This window comes from Phalaenopsis equestris, unplaced genomic scaffold (assembly GCF_001263595.1).
Source record: "Phalaenopsis equestris unplaced genomic scaffold, ASM126359v1 Scaffold000202, whole genome shotgun sequence".
NCBI classification, from domain to species: Eukaryota; Viridiplantae; Streptophyta; class Magnoliopsida; order Asparagales; family Orchidaceae; genus Phalaenopsis; species Phalaenopsis equestris.
This window is the reverse complement of record NW_018164644.1, coordinates 1096249-1115739: the sequence shown is the minus strand read 5'-3', so window position 1 is coordinate 1115739 and position 19491 is coordinate 1096249. Positions and strand designations below refer to the sequence as shown.

The 19491-nt window shown below is 34.3% G+C and overlaps 2 protein-coding genes across 2 annotated transcripts in view; both read right to left on the bottom strand.

The window, feature by feature from the left end:
• Positions 1-8806: 8806 nt before the first annotated feature.
• Positions 8807-9935, bottom strand: LOC110022819. Its single transcript, XM_020721932.1, has 2 exons — positions 9711-9935; positions 8807-9615 (listed from the first exon to the last, which is right to left on the bottom strand). The coding sequence occupies exons 1-2, from the start codon at positions 9897-9899 to the stop codon at positions 9154-9156; spliced, it is 651 nt and encodes a 216-aa protein (XP_020577591.1). The 5' UTR covers positions 9900-9935; the 3' UTR covers positions 8807-9153.
• An 8768-nt stretch (positions 9936-18703) lies between these two features.
• Positions 18704-19491, bottom strand: part of LOC110022706 — a 2217-nt gene continuing 1429 nt past the window's right edge. Inside the window, exon 2 of the mRNA XM_020721779.1 lies at positions 18704-18811. Within this exon, the coding sequence (XP_020577438.1) occupies positions 18704-18811 (108 nt within the window). The remainder of the gene's footprint in view (positions 18812-19491) is intronic.

Sequence of the window (19491 nt, the reverse complement as noted above, 5' to 3'; positions counted from 1 at the left end):
AGATTTAAAAACATAAAAATGTGATTTGCATGCAAATCTCCAAAAACAAATGCAATGATGATTAATTAAATCAGTAGCCTTTCTATAAAGCTTAAAAGTGCTACCAATTATTTTTCATCACCATACAATATTGGCCCAACTTTCACGTTATGCCTCCCGCCGATGACGTGTGTGGCAACATAGCCCCAATGGTTAGCCGTCCGGACATTCAGTGTTCAGACCGAATGTTAACGAGATGCGACTGTAGTAGAAACAAATGCAAAAATTAAATATTTATTTTGATACTTTTGTTTTATTTTAATAAATTAAACGAAATTTATGAGAGCACAAATTTTTTTCCATTTTGTAATTTATTTTAAAGATATTTTGAAGATGGTTTAATACTCATGTTTCTTTGAATTTGATTTATTTAAGTCATCATATTATAAAATAGGTTGGTGCTCTCCACAACTAATGACACTTGAGATGAATCACTAATTAGGCTACATGTCAAGATAATTTGCACACAACTCGTGCATTCATTTTGAATGCTCGCTTAGCTGACATCATATGAACTAGATGAAACAAAACCTTAACTCGAGAACTCTGACATCAATTTTAGTTTATATGACAACAATCAACATTTGTTATGCAACGTGTTGAATCCTGATTTGTCTGTGAATAACGTCCAAAGAATAAATGCTAAATAAGGAGAGAAAGAGACAAAGAGAGAGAACAATATTATGTCAATAAATTGTGACTTATTCATAAAATGATTTTCTATTTATAAAGAAAATTATACAAAATAATAATATTATATTTTTATCCTTACCTTAAAAGAGACAGTATTGTGGTATTTTCAATATTTTATATGTGTAGGTCTATCGTTTGACCACTTTTTTACTTGGTCCGCAAGATCCGTTCATTGGCTTAGTTTGTTTGATATGGGTCAGTTGGATGATAAGACATGACTGTCAATTCTTAGTTTGTGATGAGTAAATTCTGCGGTGTCCCTTGATAGTAGGAAATTGGATCTTCCCTTGAATCGGTTCTACTAGAGGGTAGACTTGTTGCATTTGGTCTATTTTTTTGTAACTTATAATTGGTTTGAGTAATCCTTCACCTATCATTTGGCAGAATGGCTCGAGCATGGATCATTCAATCTTCTTATCGTCCGCCTCTTGATGATTGCTTTTGGTCATGCTGACTTGGCTTGAATAGTTTCCCTTGGTCAGATAAGTGGACTCACGATCTTCTAGTGATGGGCCAACTTTCTACGTACTCCACCATTCTTGACTATACTCTTCCCTTCTAGACTGTTAGATCTCATATTTTCTTATGTCCACTAGTTATATCATAAGGACTCTTCATTTTTTTTCAAATATGATACATTTTTTCTTATATCAATATTGTTTCTCACCTATAAATATGTGGTCTAAATTGGTCATGAATATGACCAAGTTTATTTTATTTTTATTTTTTGAAATTTTATCTCATTGAGATCACTCATCACTTGTATTAATCCTTTTTTAATTCCTTTCTAGGCAGAATGAACCCTTGAATGCAACATTTTTGGATTCCACGATTTGCTTCAGACTAACATACAAGGCATTCGAGCACCACTTATATTCATCGACTACATCCCTCAAATTGGTCCGACTCGGCACCTTTTCACTCTTTAAGCGAGCAATCCAATCGCTCTTTAGACTTGGACTACTAAATAAACTCTCGAACACAATTTTGAACTATAATAATATTTAGGAAGATTTACATACATACAACTCTATTCTTATTTATTTACATATCTAACACATTAATATTAATTATTGCATGCATGCCACTTTACCAAGGCCTAAAAAGGTGTATTAGTGGTGTTAATGAATAATTGTTGAATTGCCACAAGTGTTGAAATAAGCATGCAATCCCCAAAAACATCTTCGGATTGCTTAATTTACATCGTAATCCTTTCTAATTCCCACAATACATTTTTATTCATATGTTAATTTATATTCGTACTCTGAATTGAATAAGGCTATCAAAAAAGCTTCTTAGTTCAGTCATGTTCAGCTTCGCTGTCAATTTGGCTCGTTGTTCGCGAACAGCTCGTGTTCGGCTCGTTAAGTAGCTCGAGTTCGGCTCGTTCGTTAAGTCTAACAAGCCGAGCACAAATAAAATTTTAAGCTTGAAATATAAACGAGCCGAACACGAATAAAAGTTTGTTCGCTCGTGTTCGACTCGAATTGACTCGAAAATAAATATATATAAATATATGTAATACATATTCATAAAATTATATATTATAAATTATAATTAATTAATTTTTTTTAAAAAATGAACTATCAAATTTTAAAAAATTTATCCAAATTATAATATATAAAAAAAATATTAAGAATATTATATTACTAATTTACTATAACGTATATAAATAATTAAATATTATATATGTATTTAGGGTTTGCCGAATAGGATATTAGTTGAAAACTTAAACCCTAACTTCGCTCCCATTCCCGTCTCAAAAGTTTTGGGGTGCGGCTGTCTTTCGCTCCCGAGCTCCTCGTCTCAAAATCGCTCCTCCTCTAAAAATCACGGAAGGCTCCTCCTCTGATCCTCTCAAAATCACGGAAGGCTCCTCCTCTGATCCTCTCAAAATCACGGAAGGCTCTCTGATTTCATGTTTTTCTCCTAATATCTACTTATATTTCTCCTCGGATAGTTAGCGTTGGCTTGACTGATCGGTTTTCTTGCTTGGTTGCTCGATATTTATGCTTTGTTGCTCGATATTTATGCTTTGTTGCTTGTTTACTTACAGAGGTACCTCTTAGCTTAAATTTTCTTAAATTTCTTTTAGATTTACTTAAATTTTTTGAGTGAAACCTAGTCTTTTATGGTTTTGATAGTGAAATCTCGCATATTGAATTTAGATCTGGTTTTTTATGGATGAGATCTGATATAAGGGTTGTTGAAAACTAATATTTATTAAAATAATTTTATATTCTAACGAGTCAATTTCAAGCCGAACACGAACATAAAAATATTATTCGAGCCGAACACGAACACACTGTTCACGAGCCATTTCGAACACGAACCGATTTGGAACGCGAGCCAGATTCGAACGAGCCGAGCCTGAGCTCAGGCTCGATTACAGCCCTAGTTCAGCTTCCTTCATAAAACTCGACTATGCGTCCACTCTCAATTTATATTGACTGTATGCATATATTTGTAATAACATGCATATTTTATAATTCATGTATAAATTTTAAGTATAACTTTTGTTCATAATTAACTCATATTTAACTCAATAAATTAAAAATTAAACACATATAAAAGATTTTGTCGTGTTTATTTGATAAATTAAGCTGAAAAATTATTTGAGCTTTACAAACGTAGGTCCTTAATACCTCTTATTTCTGGAAGAAATATTACGTCTGGAGTCCGGACGTAGAATTACGTCGTGACTCCAATTAAATTTTGTAAATTGGATTTGGTTTAAGATATTATTTTCTCCTCTAAAAATATGTGAAGCCCCAAGCCCCAGATGTACTTACGCGACAAAAGTAAAAAAGTAAATTTTTGAATGTATAGCGTTTATCTTGTGTTTGAAAATCTTTTCTAGCACTTCGGGATCATTTCTTCTTCTAGGATTTAGCGTTGTGGTTTATTCTTTCCCGTCACCGGCGATATTTGGTGCCACAAACCGACAGACCCATACATTTTGCAAAAACCGCAAGACGCAGGCTTTTTTGCGCTTCAGGATTGTCTTCATTTCTTTTTATAGGGTTCTATCTTTCCCATTGCCGACGACATTTTGTGCATTTCGATTATACCTCTCTACTATTCAAATGACTCAAATTTTAAGGTTCTGTTTTTCGCAAAGAAATGAGTGATCTTCTTCCCACATCATATTTTATAATAATAATGAAAAATATAATTTTTTGAACTTACCGGTTAAACTGTCATGTTCAATATTCTTCTTCCCGCGTTCTTTTGGTTATTTAGAAATTTTCCAAGTACAAAATTGATGTACTCAAAGTTTTCTCTAGTATAAGCACGTTGTACATTTGATTCATTAAATAAATAATTCATATTGGATGTTTCTTTGTGATGTTTTTTAGAATAAACAATGTTATGAAGCTTGAAGAAAAAAAAATATATTTTTTACATTTATTTTATTTTATTGTTAAGTACAATCATATTGTACTCATATTTTATTAGTATAAATTAGTGTTCTGAAACATGATTTGATATTTGTTTAGCCTCATGTTTAATTTTTTGTTAAGAACAATCATATTGTATTCATATTTTTTAGTGTAAAATAATATTTTGAAACAAGATTTGATATTTGTTTAGCCACTTGTTTGACATTTAGTTCGGTACAACCATGTTGTACTCATGGTTTGGTTGTACAAAATAATTTATGAAGTTGGATTTAATACTTATTTGGCCTCCTGTTTAATTTTTTTGTTAAGTATAATCATATTGTACTCATGTTTTTTAGCATAAAATAATCTTCTGAAACATGATTTGATGTTTGTTTAGTCATCAGTTTGATTTTTTGTTCAGTACAATCATATTGTACTCATATTTTTTAGTGTAGAATAATGTTATGAAACATGATTCAATGATTGTTTGGTCTCCTGTTTGATTTTTTGTTTGGTACAATCATAATATACTCATATTTTTTATTGTTAAAAATAATGTTTTGAAATAAGATATGGTATTTGTTTAATCTATTGTTTGATTTTTTGTTAAGTACAATCATGTTTTATTTATGTTTTTTTTTGTTAATTAATATTATGAAGAAGGATTAGATGATTTTTCGTCTTCATGTTCAAATTTTTGTTCGGTACAATCATGTTGTAATCATGTTTCATAAGTGCATAAAAAAAGTTCTGAAGCAGGATTAGACATTTGTTTGGCCCCATGTTTGATTTTTTCTTCAGTACAAACATATTGCACTCAGTTTTTTTTAACATTAAAATATGTTATGAAATAGGATTTGAAGTTTATTTGACCTTTGTTTTATTTTTTTCCGACACAACCATGTTTTACTAAACATTTTTATTTGTAAAATCTTATTGTGCATTATCTTTTTATATGGGGTGGTTGAAATATTTGATTTCTTTTTTCTTGTAAGTCTCTTATAAGCTTTGTGGACAATATCTCATAATGGATCACATTTAGGTGCATGCCATCAACATTCAGGGCACTTTGTGATGAATTAGCCCAATATATTGATAAAGATGATGTGCAGATCTTTAGGAGGCTTAACATACATCATTTTCTAAGTTTGTCAAAAATTCAAGAAGATGTTTCATTAACTGTGCAACTTATACAATATTGGAATTCTGATAGACATGTTTATGTATTGGAGGACATGAACTGTGATTCATCGCGGATGAATTTGCTTTAATAATTAGAATGGCTAATAGAGGGGAAATGAACCTCTCTCCAATTTAACATCTTTAGATTTTATAAATTAAGGAGCAAAATAGAATACAAAATCTTGATAAATTTGTTAGTACATTTATAAATTTTTTGCTAACAAACCTTTTTTCCCCTACCATAACTATAAAGTACACATGGATCTTCTCTTTTTTTCCTCGAAATGTTCAAGAATTATCACGGTATAATTGTTTAGATATCATATGAAAATTTTTAACTAATCAACTTATTGTTATAGCAGAGAAGGGTAGGTCCCAGATATCGTTTGAATACACAAGTGATTATGTCATTCTTTTCACGATTCCTTGTCAAATCCAATGCTTCAAATAATTTTAATCAAAATAGCGAGTACTTACTTATTTTTCTTATCTATCTATCTTTAAAAACTAACGAACTATTCTATTTTATGTTTTCTTCTAATTTGATAGAAAAACACTAACTATTCTATTTTATGTTTTCTTCTAATTTGATAGATAGAGCTTATAGACAAGGATGTCGTAAGTGTTTTTGACTCCAACATTGTAGAGTGACAGATTGAAGAAGTCAGTGGGATTCAACAACAACTGAATAGTATTGATTATGATATGTTTGCAAATTGAAGAAGTCAGTGGGATTCAACAACTGAATAGTATTGATTATGATATGTTTGCATGTAAATACATTAAGGTCATAGTTGCTCGTCAAGTGGTTGATTGGGTTGAACATCAGAAATGACAATTTAAAATTCGTTGTTTAAGGCTAAATTTGCTTACAAACTTTTTGTTCTTGAGTCTCGTTGGCATCCTAAAGAAAATTATGTTGTAAATTATCTTGCATTTTATTTTCATTTGATATTTTGAATTACAAGATTGAAATTATTTGAAAGAAGAATTGATAACATTATGCAACCATGTTGTACTATCAAATTTGTATACACTAGGCCAATCTAATGTGATAACATGGTGAACAACATGGTTATAGTCAACTTAAGAGCGAGTACAATCATGTTTTACTGATCAAATATTTACACACAAGCCCAATATAAAGGGATTGCAGGTTTAACATTCTGATTATACATGTTTATGGACGAGTACAACCATGTTGTACTGATAAATATTTTACGCACAAGGCCAATCTAATGTGATATCACAGTGAACAACAAGGTTATAGTCAACTTAAAGCAGAGTAAAACCATGTTATATTGATCAAAATTTTACACACTTTGTCAATCTAATGTGATAACATGTTGAACAACATGGTTCTAGTCAACTTAAGGCAAAGTGCAACCATATTGTAATGATCAAATTTCTACACATAAGACCAATCTAATGTGATCGCACGCTTAACATTATAATTATACATACCTTAAGGACGAGTACAACTATATTGTACTGATAAATGATTTTCACACTTAATCAATCTAAAGTGATATCACGATGAGCAATATGGTTATTATCAACTTGAGGCAAAATACAACCATGTTGTACTGATTAAAATATTACACACTAAGCCAATTTAATGTGATAACACGGTGAACAACATGATTAAAATCAACTTAAGGCAAAGTACAACTATTTAGTACTGATAAAAAATTTAATGTACTTTTACAACATATAACATCTACACCTAAAAAATTTCATGGCCATTTTCAATAAGAATAAATATTTGACTCATTAATTAGAATAATTGTTCATCATAAATGATACCACTAAACTATACTTCATTTAAGAATTCTCCCATTAATGTTGTTCATCATCAACCCAATGTACTCAGGTGATGTCTTCTTTCTATTGTTTGCACCTGAATTGAATTCTTCCGTTAAATAATGAGACATGGTGGAGAATGGAATCATATGGAATGGATGTGTGTGCATTCAAATGCCAATAATTCATCTTTTTCTCCTATTTAAAAAAAGGTGAATGAGAGGTAACGACAACCTAATAATAGTGAATGAAATGTGACATTAAAATGCTATTTAATAAAAAAAATACATGAATTAATATTATGGTGAGAAACCGGTGTTGATGTCTCTGCATGCTCTTTGATTGATGAGAGTTCATCATTTTCCCTTGTCAGAAGAAAAGTGAATGAGATATGACACAATGATATTATTTAACAAAAAAAAAAATTAATAAATAATATCAGGAGTACAATTAGTATTAGCATGATTGGTTGGAGTGGATGACTAACATGCTCTTTGATTGTTGAGAGAATAATTTTTTTTTCTATCGTTGTTTTATTTAGATTGTGTGATCTCTTATGACAAGCTTTCGAGCAAAAAAAAATATTTTGATTTAATATTCCTTGAATTTGGACAATAACTAGTATGATCCTTTTGAACACTGAAACTCATATCGTGTACATAGTTGCAATATATGTTATATGCCTCATTTACATTTTGAACAGTCATGGAAATGTTTTTTTGAATTTGGTTCAAAATATATAAGAATTTCATCATTGCATTCACTTTCTTGCACAAATATCTGCAAATTGATTGAGTGAGACATGGTTGTTGTTAAATAAATGAGTATGTCATATGTTATAACATGTAGTACACCATGGCTTTACTGGCGAAAAAAAAAGATTTAAAATCATGTTCTATTGTATATCAAATATTCATAATGCTTTTACCAATAATATAATGTGTAGTACAACATGTTTGTACTCATTTAAAAAAAAAACCTAAAACTATGTTGAACTATAGACCAAACATTCTTGAGCCCTTACGTACGTTATAACATGTATACAACATTGTTGCATTGGTGAAAACTTGATTTAAAACCATGTTGCATTATATATCAAATGTTCATAATCCCCTAACCGATATTATAATATGTAGCATAACATAGTTGCACTCATTTAAAAATGACATTAAAAACAGGTTGAACTATAAAAAAAATGTCTTTAAGCCCTTACACATTTTATAATATGCAGTACAACATGATTGCACTTTTAAAAAAAATGATTTAAAATCATGTTGTATTATAGACCAAATGTTTATAATATTTTACAAGTGAATGTTCAAGTGAAGATCACATCCACATTTTCTAGGAGAGTAGTATGCTTGTCTTTCATCTTCACGATGAGTTGTATTATTTTTCTTCATTTACGGTTTGGGCAGCAAAACAATATTGAAGTATAAACCCTAAAGGAAGTTTTTTTTCTTCTCCGGCTTATTAGGTGGCATCCAAGAATAAAAACGATGCCCTAAATCTAAAAATTACATTTTTTTATTTTTGCGGCACGAAAACATCAATCAATATGGGTCGGGTCAGGCAACGAGTTTCACACATTTTTATATGAGAACATAATATTTTAAATCGTAAACATATAACAAAATTTAATTGAAATTCAATCATAATCCGGGCATAATATTTTTTTTTATATCTGAAGCATAAAATAAAATTTCATTTCACACACAAGAATAAGAAATTTAATAATACAAACAAAAAATAAAGCACCCCACAAACAACGAGTGATTATTGTATCAGGACACCGGACGTAAATTTGTATCCGGAGTTCAGTAGAAGTGTGTCAAATGACAAGTGAGTCCCATTGTAATAAACTGGTTGGGTAAGTTTTTAAAAAGAATGTGGCCCGCTTACCAGGTAACACACTCTCACTGAACTCCTGACGTAAATTGAGTCCGTTCTTAATGTAATAATTTTTCCACAAACACCACAATGGATGCATAGATACATAAATACGGACGAATTATTTTATTTTCAATTTTCGAACTTTGTTTCCATTCTGTCAACCGCTGTTCAAACCCTTTCTCCTTAGTAGAAATCCTTCCAGAACAACCCGCTTCCTGTCATACTCACAGCATGCTCTTGGCCGAAGGTCCGACGTCGGAGACGGGGTCAACTTCGACGAATATGGGGACTCCGGCACCGTTTTCCGGCGAGGAAGAAAGCGGAGCACCGATGCCGTCCACAGGATCGCGCAGATCCGTCCGCAGAACACCATCACCATCAAGCTCACCACCAAGAAAAATAGGGCGCACCGCCTCTCCGCGGCTGCTTCCACCATCTCCTTTGATTTCGGCACCGGCAAAAATGGGGAAGCCGATAGTGTTTTGGGTGATGAGCTCGAAGAGGATGAGAAGATGAGCTCATCCGACCCCCGACCATCATCGGAATCCGATTTCCGCACCGATGAGGTCTCCGATGCAAAGGTTGGTTTCTGACCACTGAATTGACCGCCTCGTCTCCTCTGTAATTGAGAAGAAAAAAATAAAAATCAACGCTCGTTGTCCTGTTCCAATATCTGGATAAAGAATCAGAAATCGAAGTAAAGAGAGATCATACCGGAGTGGAAGAAACATCAGCATAAACGTTCGCCTGTGGACTGATGAGCGCTGGGAAGATGATTCCGGCTAGACGACGCCGCCACCTCCGCTGTCGATGGCAGGGCGGCACTTCCGCTATGACATGGACGGTGGTGATCCGTTCTTCGGCCACATCAGGCGAGAAGCAGAGAAATTGAGCTATCTTCATTTTATTGCAAGGTTAGGGTACCATGACCGGACTGGGAGTTTGATGATGGGTTTATAGGCGAGCGGGAGGGGGAGAGTGTCCGCTTATTCTGCTGACCGCTGCCCGTCGGGCAGAAGCGCGCGCTACTTTTTATCTTTTCACGGGACTGGATTTGAACATTCATTTATTGATTTGGCTCTTTAATATCGAAACATTTATATTTACATAGATACCATCCAAATTTTCAACATAACATAAAAATATTACATTATTATCCTTTTAAAAAGTGAACATATGAAAAACACCTTCCATGTCCAAATTTACGACATCAAAATGTTATCAGGATAAATATCAAATTTTAGGCGATAGATATGTAAAATACATAAGTATTTTAGTTTGAACATATAATTATAGTTTCAATCATAGTAAATTGGAAAAATAATTTAATACATAAATTATTAAAATTTTATTAGTGTTATGACATGTTCATAGGTAAAAATCAAAGTTTAGGTTTGAGAGAAACAAAAACATTAGAATTAGGTGTTGTGTATGTAAATTCCCCTAAAATATAAGCTTATGGGTGGAGTGGTGCCATTTTTTATAATATTTTTGGATAAGCATTCACACAAATGTATATTTCATAACCTTTTGGGCAAAGAGTTGCACACTTGAGTATAATTTTTGGTAGTTGTTAGTGCATTGTAGCTTTGGATTAGTGGAGGAGAGATGGACCCTAAAAAGCACTCTACAACTCTTCTATTGGCAAAATAATATGATTCTGACATCTTTTGACAAGTTAATCAGTCGATAGAGACCATTTTTAAAAAACTTTATCTAAGAGCAGATGCATGGCCGATTTATACAACTAGATGTTTTTATTTACACAATTCCTTGGACAATATTTGAATATGAACAACTACAACATCCACGAGCCAAATCAACAGTTATTCATCACACTAAATTGCTCTTACACGAGATAGCATTTTGCCATAAATTTGTACAGTTTTATTACATATATTTTTTTTTCACACTGCTCTAAATTGAACCTTTGTTGACCCTCAAATATACTCTGCAAAGATGAGCCGATCAAAAATGGCTAGATTAATAAACATAGAGTGCGACATTGTGCATATACAGAACTTTTGAAGCCTTGAAATTAATAGTAAGCAGCATGGCACCTTATATGATAATCAAATTCATCTCAGAATATTGACTACAAATGTTATTATATTATGTATGAAACTTATAATATGGCGATCAATTTTAATAAGTTTTGGCGTGCTCTTTCTTAGGAAGATGAATTAAGGCATTATGATGCGTTTGAAAATAGTTGTCAGCATATTTACAACTTTCATTCAAATTTGATCTTATTTGATTATGCATTAATTCATATCAATTCATCTAATTACCACCATATTTTTTAAGTGAGTTTCAACTAATAAGACAGCAGATCATACTGCTTCAACACACAATTACCACAAAGTTGAAAGAGTTAAATTAGTGATGCTGAAATGAAATGCAGCCAATAACCATCGAAATGAAAATAGAATTTGATAGGGATTTGAATCAGGAAAATTTTAATTATCTGATAAATTAATTAGTATAACTAAAAATAATATAAAATGATTTTTGTGTGCTTACTGGACGGATATGATGCACAAACACTTTTAATTAAGAAATTGTGCATTGTCCGACATGTATCAGCAAGGATAAGACTCTGACACGTGATGGACACGACATAGAAGTGTCTGATTTAAATAATATTTAAAAAAAAAAGAACAAGTGTAGAACACACATAACACACCCACAAGACATGTATGTTATATATTAATGAATTAAAATTTTCTGAAAAAAATTTTAATGACTATAATTAAAATATATATTGATATGTCACAAACAAATTTTTATCATCCGGCACAAATCTCGAGACAATATTTTGAACATGAAATATTCAAATCTTGATAAAAAGTCATATAGAGCTCTGATTTTAGCAAACTTATAGTCAAACTGCCATATAGAGCTATGATTTTAGCAAACTTATTGTCAAACTGGTCAGCTCGATGAAAAGGACCCAATGATACAAAAACTAGCCTAATCCGAGTCAGATCAAGCCCGAATCAAATCATTAAACCACTCTTAAAAGATTTCCAAAAGCATTGGAAAGATCAAACAGATGTCAAATCTAGCGAGTTCATAGTCGAATCGAGCGTCTCGACAAGACAAATCCAACGAGCCCAAGATTGCTCAATTCTGACATTGTTAAAGCACTCAAATGTCCATCAAACATCAACCGATCGAGCGAAGCTCTCAAGGTCGTCCGATCAAAATGGTTCATTTTCCTGCATTAATTGCACCCAAAACACTATAAATAGAGCCCCATCCCTCACATGATGGATGAGGCTTGAGAGAGAACGTGAGACTTTGAGAAGAAGTTCAAGTTTAACATCATCTATGTCATCGTCGATCGTCGTCGACAACTCAAGGACCACCGCCGGCTGCCATCGACCACCAGCGTCCGTAGTCAACCACTGCCGACCATCATCAACTACATCGACCACCGCTAACCAAACACCGTCAGTCGACATTGTACCTTGAAAATCTAGAAATCATTTCCAGCCTGTGGGACAAGGGGTCTCTATAATCTTCAACTTATATTGAATTTTTATAACTGGGTCAGACCCCATGATTTTTTCCCTTTACGGGTTTTCCACGTAAAAACTTCTGGTTTCATCACAAGTTGATTCATAGTTGATTCATTTTCATCTAAATGTGTGTTGAATCCTCGTGCAACGCTAAGGCGATAATCCATTACTCTATCGCAACGAATTTTCTAGCACACATCAGTTTGACGTCGTATGGCGCCGTCTGTGGGAAACGAAGTCCTGTTCGACATTGTCTTCGACTCTAAGAAGTTGATTCCCTACTTTATTTCCCAATGATAAATATCATCCAACTGATTAAGAAACCTCCTTTACGTCTTGAAGATCTTCTCAGATGCATTCTTCTAGGCTGGGGGAGCAACCGTCACCGCAGTCTCGAAAGGTCGTTCACATAAACGTCCTGAGCACGATTGTAGTGAAGTTGTCTTCTCGCATCTTATTTAGACATAAATTATTTCACAACTTCTTTCAGGTTGGGGGACAACCTTCACTGCAGTCTTGAAAGTTCGTTCATGTCAACGTCCCGGGCATGACTGTGGTGGGGAAGTCATCCCATATTTTATTCAGATTACAAGTCTTCGAGAATCTATCATGGACTATGGGGCAATCTTCACTGCACAAATAACACTTCTTCAGTGTCCCCTCATCGTGCTGAAGTTTCTCTTTAACTGGATCAAAAAGCTGATCTCTTCGAGACCCAGTACTTGTGTTGTTTTACAAGCTCGTATGGAAATATCCCTGCAATGGGAGTAAAAGATTTAAAATCAGCAACTAACAAATTGTCAAACATTTTTCTTGAGTATGAATACAACCATATTTCCAAGAAAACATACAGTCCATTGCGACCTACACCCCAGTCTCGAGAAACATAGAACATCTCTGACACCTTATTCTGGGACTAACCGATCCCAAGGGGACTCGATTCGACATCTTCCATTACATGATACAATCGTTAAGCAAAAGCTTCGACATACAGCGTTGGATAGGCCAAAAATCCTTGGTGGATTTCCTTCGACCTTTTTCATTGCAGACTACAGTCATCAAGCAAAAGCTTCGACATACAGCCTTGAATAGGTCAAAAATCAGTGGTGGATTTCCTTCAACCTATTCCATAACAGGTTACGGTCGTCAAGCCAAAACTTTGGCCAAAAACCTTGGATAAGTCAACTATCCTCAGTGGATTTCATACGACTCTGTTCATTACGGGTTAATATCGTCAAGCTTCACGGGTTATACAACTCATAACTGGTCTTGCATCCTCAATGAATTCTCCTTTCAATAATGCCCCTGGAAGTCAAGCCCTTAAGACAAGACTCGATAAGAAGCTATCATGTCGCTGGAAGACAAGCCCAAAAGGTAAATTTCGAGGGGAAGCTAGCAGCTGACAGAGTCCTCACTAGAAAGACTCCAACAGAGCAAATGGTTGACAGGGTCTCCACTAAAAGCATCAGTTCATCTCAAGCTTCTATAATACATAAACCTGAGAGTGCAAAACTTCAGTGGGCACGCGTTTTAAAAAGGGGTCTCTAGATATTGCCACCAAATAAACATAAAAATCTTCCCCTCAAGGCGTGGCGGGAAAACTATTTGTTTTCATCACCTCTGAAATACACCGCAAGGAGAAAAAAAAATCATGTTTCTTGTCTGCTAAGCAGGACAGGGATGACTTTCCTCTTTATCGCAACTCCTCTCCGCAACTCTGCACCACAACTCTTTGTCGCAACTCTGCACCACAACTCTTCGCTGCAACTCGACACCACAACTCTTCGCCGCAACTCTTTATCGCAACAAGGTACCGCAACACATCACTGTAACTCTGCACCGCAACTCTGCGTCTCAACGCTTCTCTGCAAGTCTGTGCCGCAACTCATCACTGCAATTCTTCGCTGCAACTCTTCACCACTACACAAGACGATTTTCTTCTGAGAAATCTTAAATCAGCTGAGGACTCCATCCCTACCTTCTTTCACAACATTAGATATTCAACGCATCGCGCCACTGCGACGCTTCGCCAGCACGCCGTTGCGACACAATGCCCCAACACGTAGATGCGCTGCAATGCGTCGCCTCGACACACCATCACAATGCATCGCCACGCCGCAAAGCGTTGTCGCGACGCACCGCCACAATTCATCCTGACATCACAACGCACTACTGCAATGCGTCCCCGCGACGCCCCGTCGCAAGGCGTAGTCACGTGACGGGATGTTCCGTCGCGACGCTCCGCTGCCACGCATCGCGTCACCCCGTCGCCTCGCCGCACCGCCCCGTCGCGACGCTACGTCGCAAACCGTTGCCTCGCCGCATCGCTCCGCCGGGACACTCCGCCACAACACGTCGCCTCACTCCGTCGCGTTGCCTCGCCAAGACGCACCTTCGCCACGCGTCGCCGCTGCACATTGCCGCAACGCATCGCGTAGCCACGACACCCCGCCTCGACGTACTGCCGCCTTGAGTCGTCGAATAAAATTTCGACTCAAGCAGCTGTTCTTCACGGATCCGACTTCGGTTTCTGCTCGCGACACTCTATCATAAGACGTTGTCACGACTCTATCCCCCTCTTCTTTAGCCCAATTTATAGGCTGAAATGGAGTTTGAGACACTAAATGCTCATTAATAAATAAAAAAAATTCGACTCAAGCAGCTGTTCTTCACGGATCCGACTTCGGTTTCTGCTTCCACGCCATTTGGAGTCCTCAAATTTAATTGTGGTGGAGAACTTTCAGTTATGCATGTAATTAAAGTGAATTATTAAAGCAAAAATCAAAGATCATCAAAGCTGTCAGCGCTTTAAATAAAAAAAGAAAGACAAAAAAAAAAGAAAGAAAAATGAGTGCTTTAGATATTAATATTTTCGGAAAATAAAAAATATCTCGTCCGAAAATAGAGAGACAATTGATACGCCACCAATAAATTTTCATCATCCGACACAAATCTCGATGCAATATTTTGAACATAAATATTCAAATCTTGATAAAAAGTCATATAGAGTTCCGATTTCAATAAACTTATAGTCAAACTGACCAGCTCGATGATATAAAAACTAGCAGGATCCGAGTCAAATAAAGCCCGAATCAAATCATTGAACCAATATTAAAGGATTTCCAGAGACATTTGAAAGATCAAACGGATGTTGAATCTAGCGACTTCATAATCGAATTGAGTGTCTCGACAAGACGAATCCAACGAGCTCAAGATTGCTCAATTTCGACATCATTAAGACACTCAAATATTCATCAAACAACATCCGATAGAGGAAGCTCTCCAGGCCGTCCAATCGAAATGGTTCATATTTCTGCATTAATTGCACCAAGAACGCAATAAAGAGAGCCCCACCCCTCACATGAGGAGGGATGCTTGAGAGAGAACTTGAGGCTATGAGAATGAGTTCAAGTTCAACATCATCTCTATCATTGTCGATCGTCGTCGACCACCACCGACCGTCAACGACTTGTCCACCACCAGCGACCGTCGACAACCACCACCGACCGTCATCAACTGCATCGACCACCATTAATCAAACGCCGTCAGTCGACGTTGTACCTTGGAAAATCTAGTATCACTTTTCCGTATGTGAGACAATGGTGTTTCTGTAATTATCAACTTATAGTGATTTTTATAACTGGGCAAGACTTTTTTTTTCCTTTACAAGTTTTCCACATAAAAACATCTGGTGTCATCACAGGTTGATTCATTTTCATCTAAATGTGTGTTAAATCATTGTTCAACACTAAGACGATAATTCATTACTCTACCACCGCGAAGTTTCTAGCACCATCACATATAATTATGTAAAATTGAGGAAAGATTCAAATACATATCAACCAGTTTTATGTATTTACATACCTAACACCTTAGTTTCAAATTTTACATATATGTCAGCTTTATATATATATATATATGAAAATAGTAATATACCATATGTGATATGAAAGATTTGGGTGGCATAAACGAAAAATCAAATTTTATGTGTTAGAAATGTAAATACATAAGAACTAATTAATTATCATTTTATTTCTTTTAATCAATAGTTAATTTAAAATGTTAAATTTTGATGTAATACAAAATAATTTATGCTTAGTTTTATACATTTTGATTATTTTTCAAATATAATTTAATTTTTTAAATATAAAAAATAAAAAAATCGTATCCGCTAAATTAGGGAACAAAAGTAATGTCAAGGAAGCTCTTAGTTTTTAAAAATTAGTGCTATTAAATTTCTTATTATCATTTATATTTATATATATATATATATATATAATGGACTAGAATATGTGTATTTTCATTCTATATGTGTTAATTCGACAAAACAAAAGGACACCACGACAAGAAGACACCACAACATAAAGGCACCACACAACAAGAAAACACAAAAGTAAACAGTGATCACACAAAGGAACCCTATTTGTGAGGATAGAGAGAGAGAGACCTCACCTTATCCGTGAGAATCACAAGAGAGTGAGAGGCAACTCTATCTGTGAGAATTGTGCGAGACAGAGAGAGAAGAGAGTTTAGAGAAAATATTGCGAGAGAGAGAGAGAGAGAGAGAGAGGAGAGAGAGAAAGGATTGTGGGAGAAGAGCACACTACTAGGCCAAGACAAGAGAATGAACTGCGACGGTGAGGAGAGGGGCAACAGGGCTACAAATAAGGAATGTTGGCTGTTGGGGCATGCTTGCTGCTGCGTTTCCTTTGGCATCATTTAAGAGTTTGTCGCGCCACGAGTTCCCAAGCGGCCCCAATTGGGTCTCCATGCCGCTCTGACGCAACCCCAAACGTGCCCATAAATAATCTAACTTATAATTAAATAATTAAAATCCCAATGTTTAATAAGCAAATTCAATAAATGCATGTGTTAAACTTCCATGCATCCATCCACAACTCACTTTAGATTGCTTCCACATAAAAATAGTAAAATGATGATTTTGTTTCATTATTTTAAATATAAACACTAAAATTATTTCTCATAACGATTTTTAACATATTTATGAAATTAAATATTCATGTCACTTTTTAATTACACAAAACTAAATAATAAAAATATAATAAATTCATCATACTTAAAATCATGTCAACCATAAAAAATCCCTCCCATCATTATTCATTGTGAAGAATAAATAACATGAAATGCCATCATTTGTGTAATGCTAACAATTGCATGTTTGCTTAATGCTGATTTCCTTAATCTTGGATTATTATTCCATATTTAAGAGTATTTATGTTCTAAGAAAATGGTGGTCTTAGACTACTTAGATTTTTTTTTCTTCGATCAAAATAGTCGATTTGACTATAAGCACGTCAAATTAGGAGATTGTTTTACTACTAATAAATGCATGAAGCTCAATTATGTTTGAAATGCTTGATTTTAGCTCAAGTTGAATGGCTTTTAGTGTCATCGGGTACGTACTATTGAGAAATTCAATTTGTAATAAATTTGTTGAAATTAGAACTTAATGATCTTAAACTTGATTATGATATTTATTCTCATCAAAAGCACATAAGATTAATATTTGATCTTGTTCAGTTTTTTTGCAACATACCACTAATAATTCATTTGTTTTATACTGATGCGTAATAGTTCAACTATGTTTTATAATAATGTTCATACGCCATCAATGAATTTTCATCATATTGCACATGTCTCAAGACAACTCGAATTTCAAGACAATTTTTCAATCAAGCTTATAGTCAAAATGACCGTCTCGACAAGATAAAGCCAATGATACTAAAATTGGTCCAATCAGAGTCAAATCACACCCATGTCCAGCCATTAAATCACTTTTAGAAGCTTTCGGTGTATAAATTTAAATGTCAAACAAATTTTCAATTTAGCAAACTTATATACAAATCGAGTGTCTCAAAAAGATGGATCTAATGAGTCCAAGATCGCTTGATTCTGACATCATTAAGATATTTAAATGTCTGTATAACACTGTCCAATCAAGGAAATCTTTTCGGGTCAACTGATCAAAATAGTTAAGATTCGTTTTTATTTATAATAACGACTCTAAGAAAATCAAGGAAATCTTTTCGCGTCAACTGATCAAAGTAGTTAAGATTCATTTTTTATTTATAATAGGGACTCTAAGAAATAGTTTCCTACTCATCTCTTGTCAAAGGGCTAGACCCTGAGTTAGAGGAATACCAAAGGTTGGAGAAGAGGGAGCTAAAATCTTTTATTCTTCACCGATGATTCGGCCAACGCTTGCAGCTCTTGCAGGCGCCAACCACTGCTCTCCATTTGACGCCGACTACCATTGGCTACAACATGTTCCTTATAGCCAAACAACATGTGAAGCAACAACCGAAATAAATGAGTTACAAAACAGCCTACGAAGTAGTGCATCATTCTAAATGTCATACTGACCTCAAAGATAATGTTCTAATGCTCCAGGAATTACCCCCCATTGCGACCTTTTCCTATCATGAGGCCAAAAGTTATTCTAAGAACAAACTTAGTAACTCGAGAAACTGTGTACACCTTTGCAGCTATGACACAAAAGGTTAATGCTAAGAATAGTCCGCCCAATTAATCTATAATATCTAATAATTTAGTTACAGCCAGGGATCAAATATAAAACATAAAATCGATGAATATTTAATAAAATTAATCTATTCAATGCAAAACATATCATAATCCTTTGGCAAATTTTTTCCCCTCATTCTAAAGTCGTTAAAAAAAAATCAACCCAAAATTTAAATATTAAATAATTAACAAACGCGCTAGTTTTTAAAAATAAAAAAATAGGTGAAAATATTCAGATTAAATCTGACCCGAATGATTTTAAAATAGTTTTTTTTTTTAGATGAACTGGCTTTAAGAATTTATTGATAATCTTTATATTACATGCATCTCAATAAAAATATTAAAAATTAAATATTTATTACATTTAAATTTTGATTAATTTATTCTGACCTATTTTTTCTCTGTAATTATTCCATCAATTATAGGTC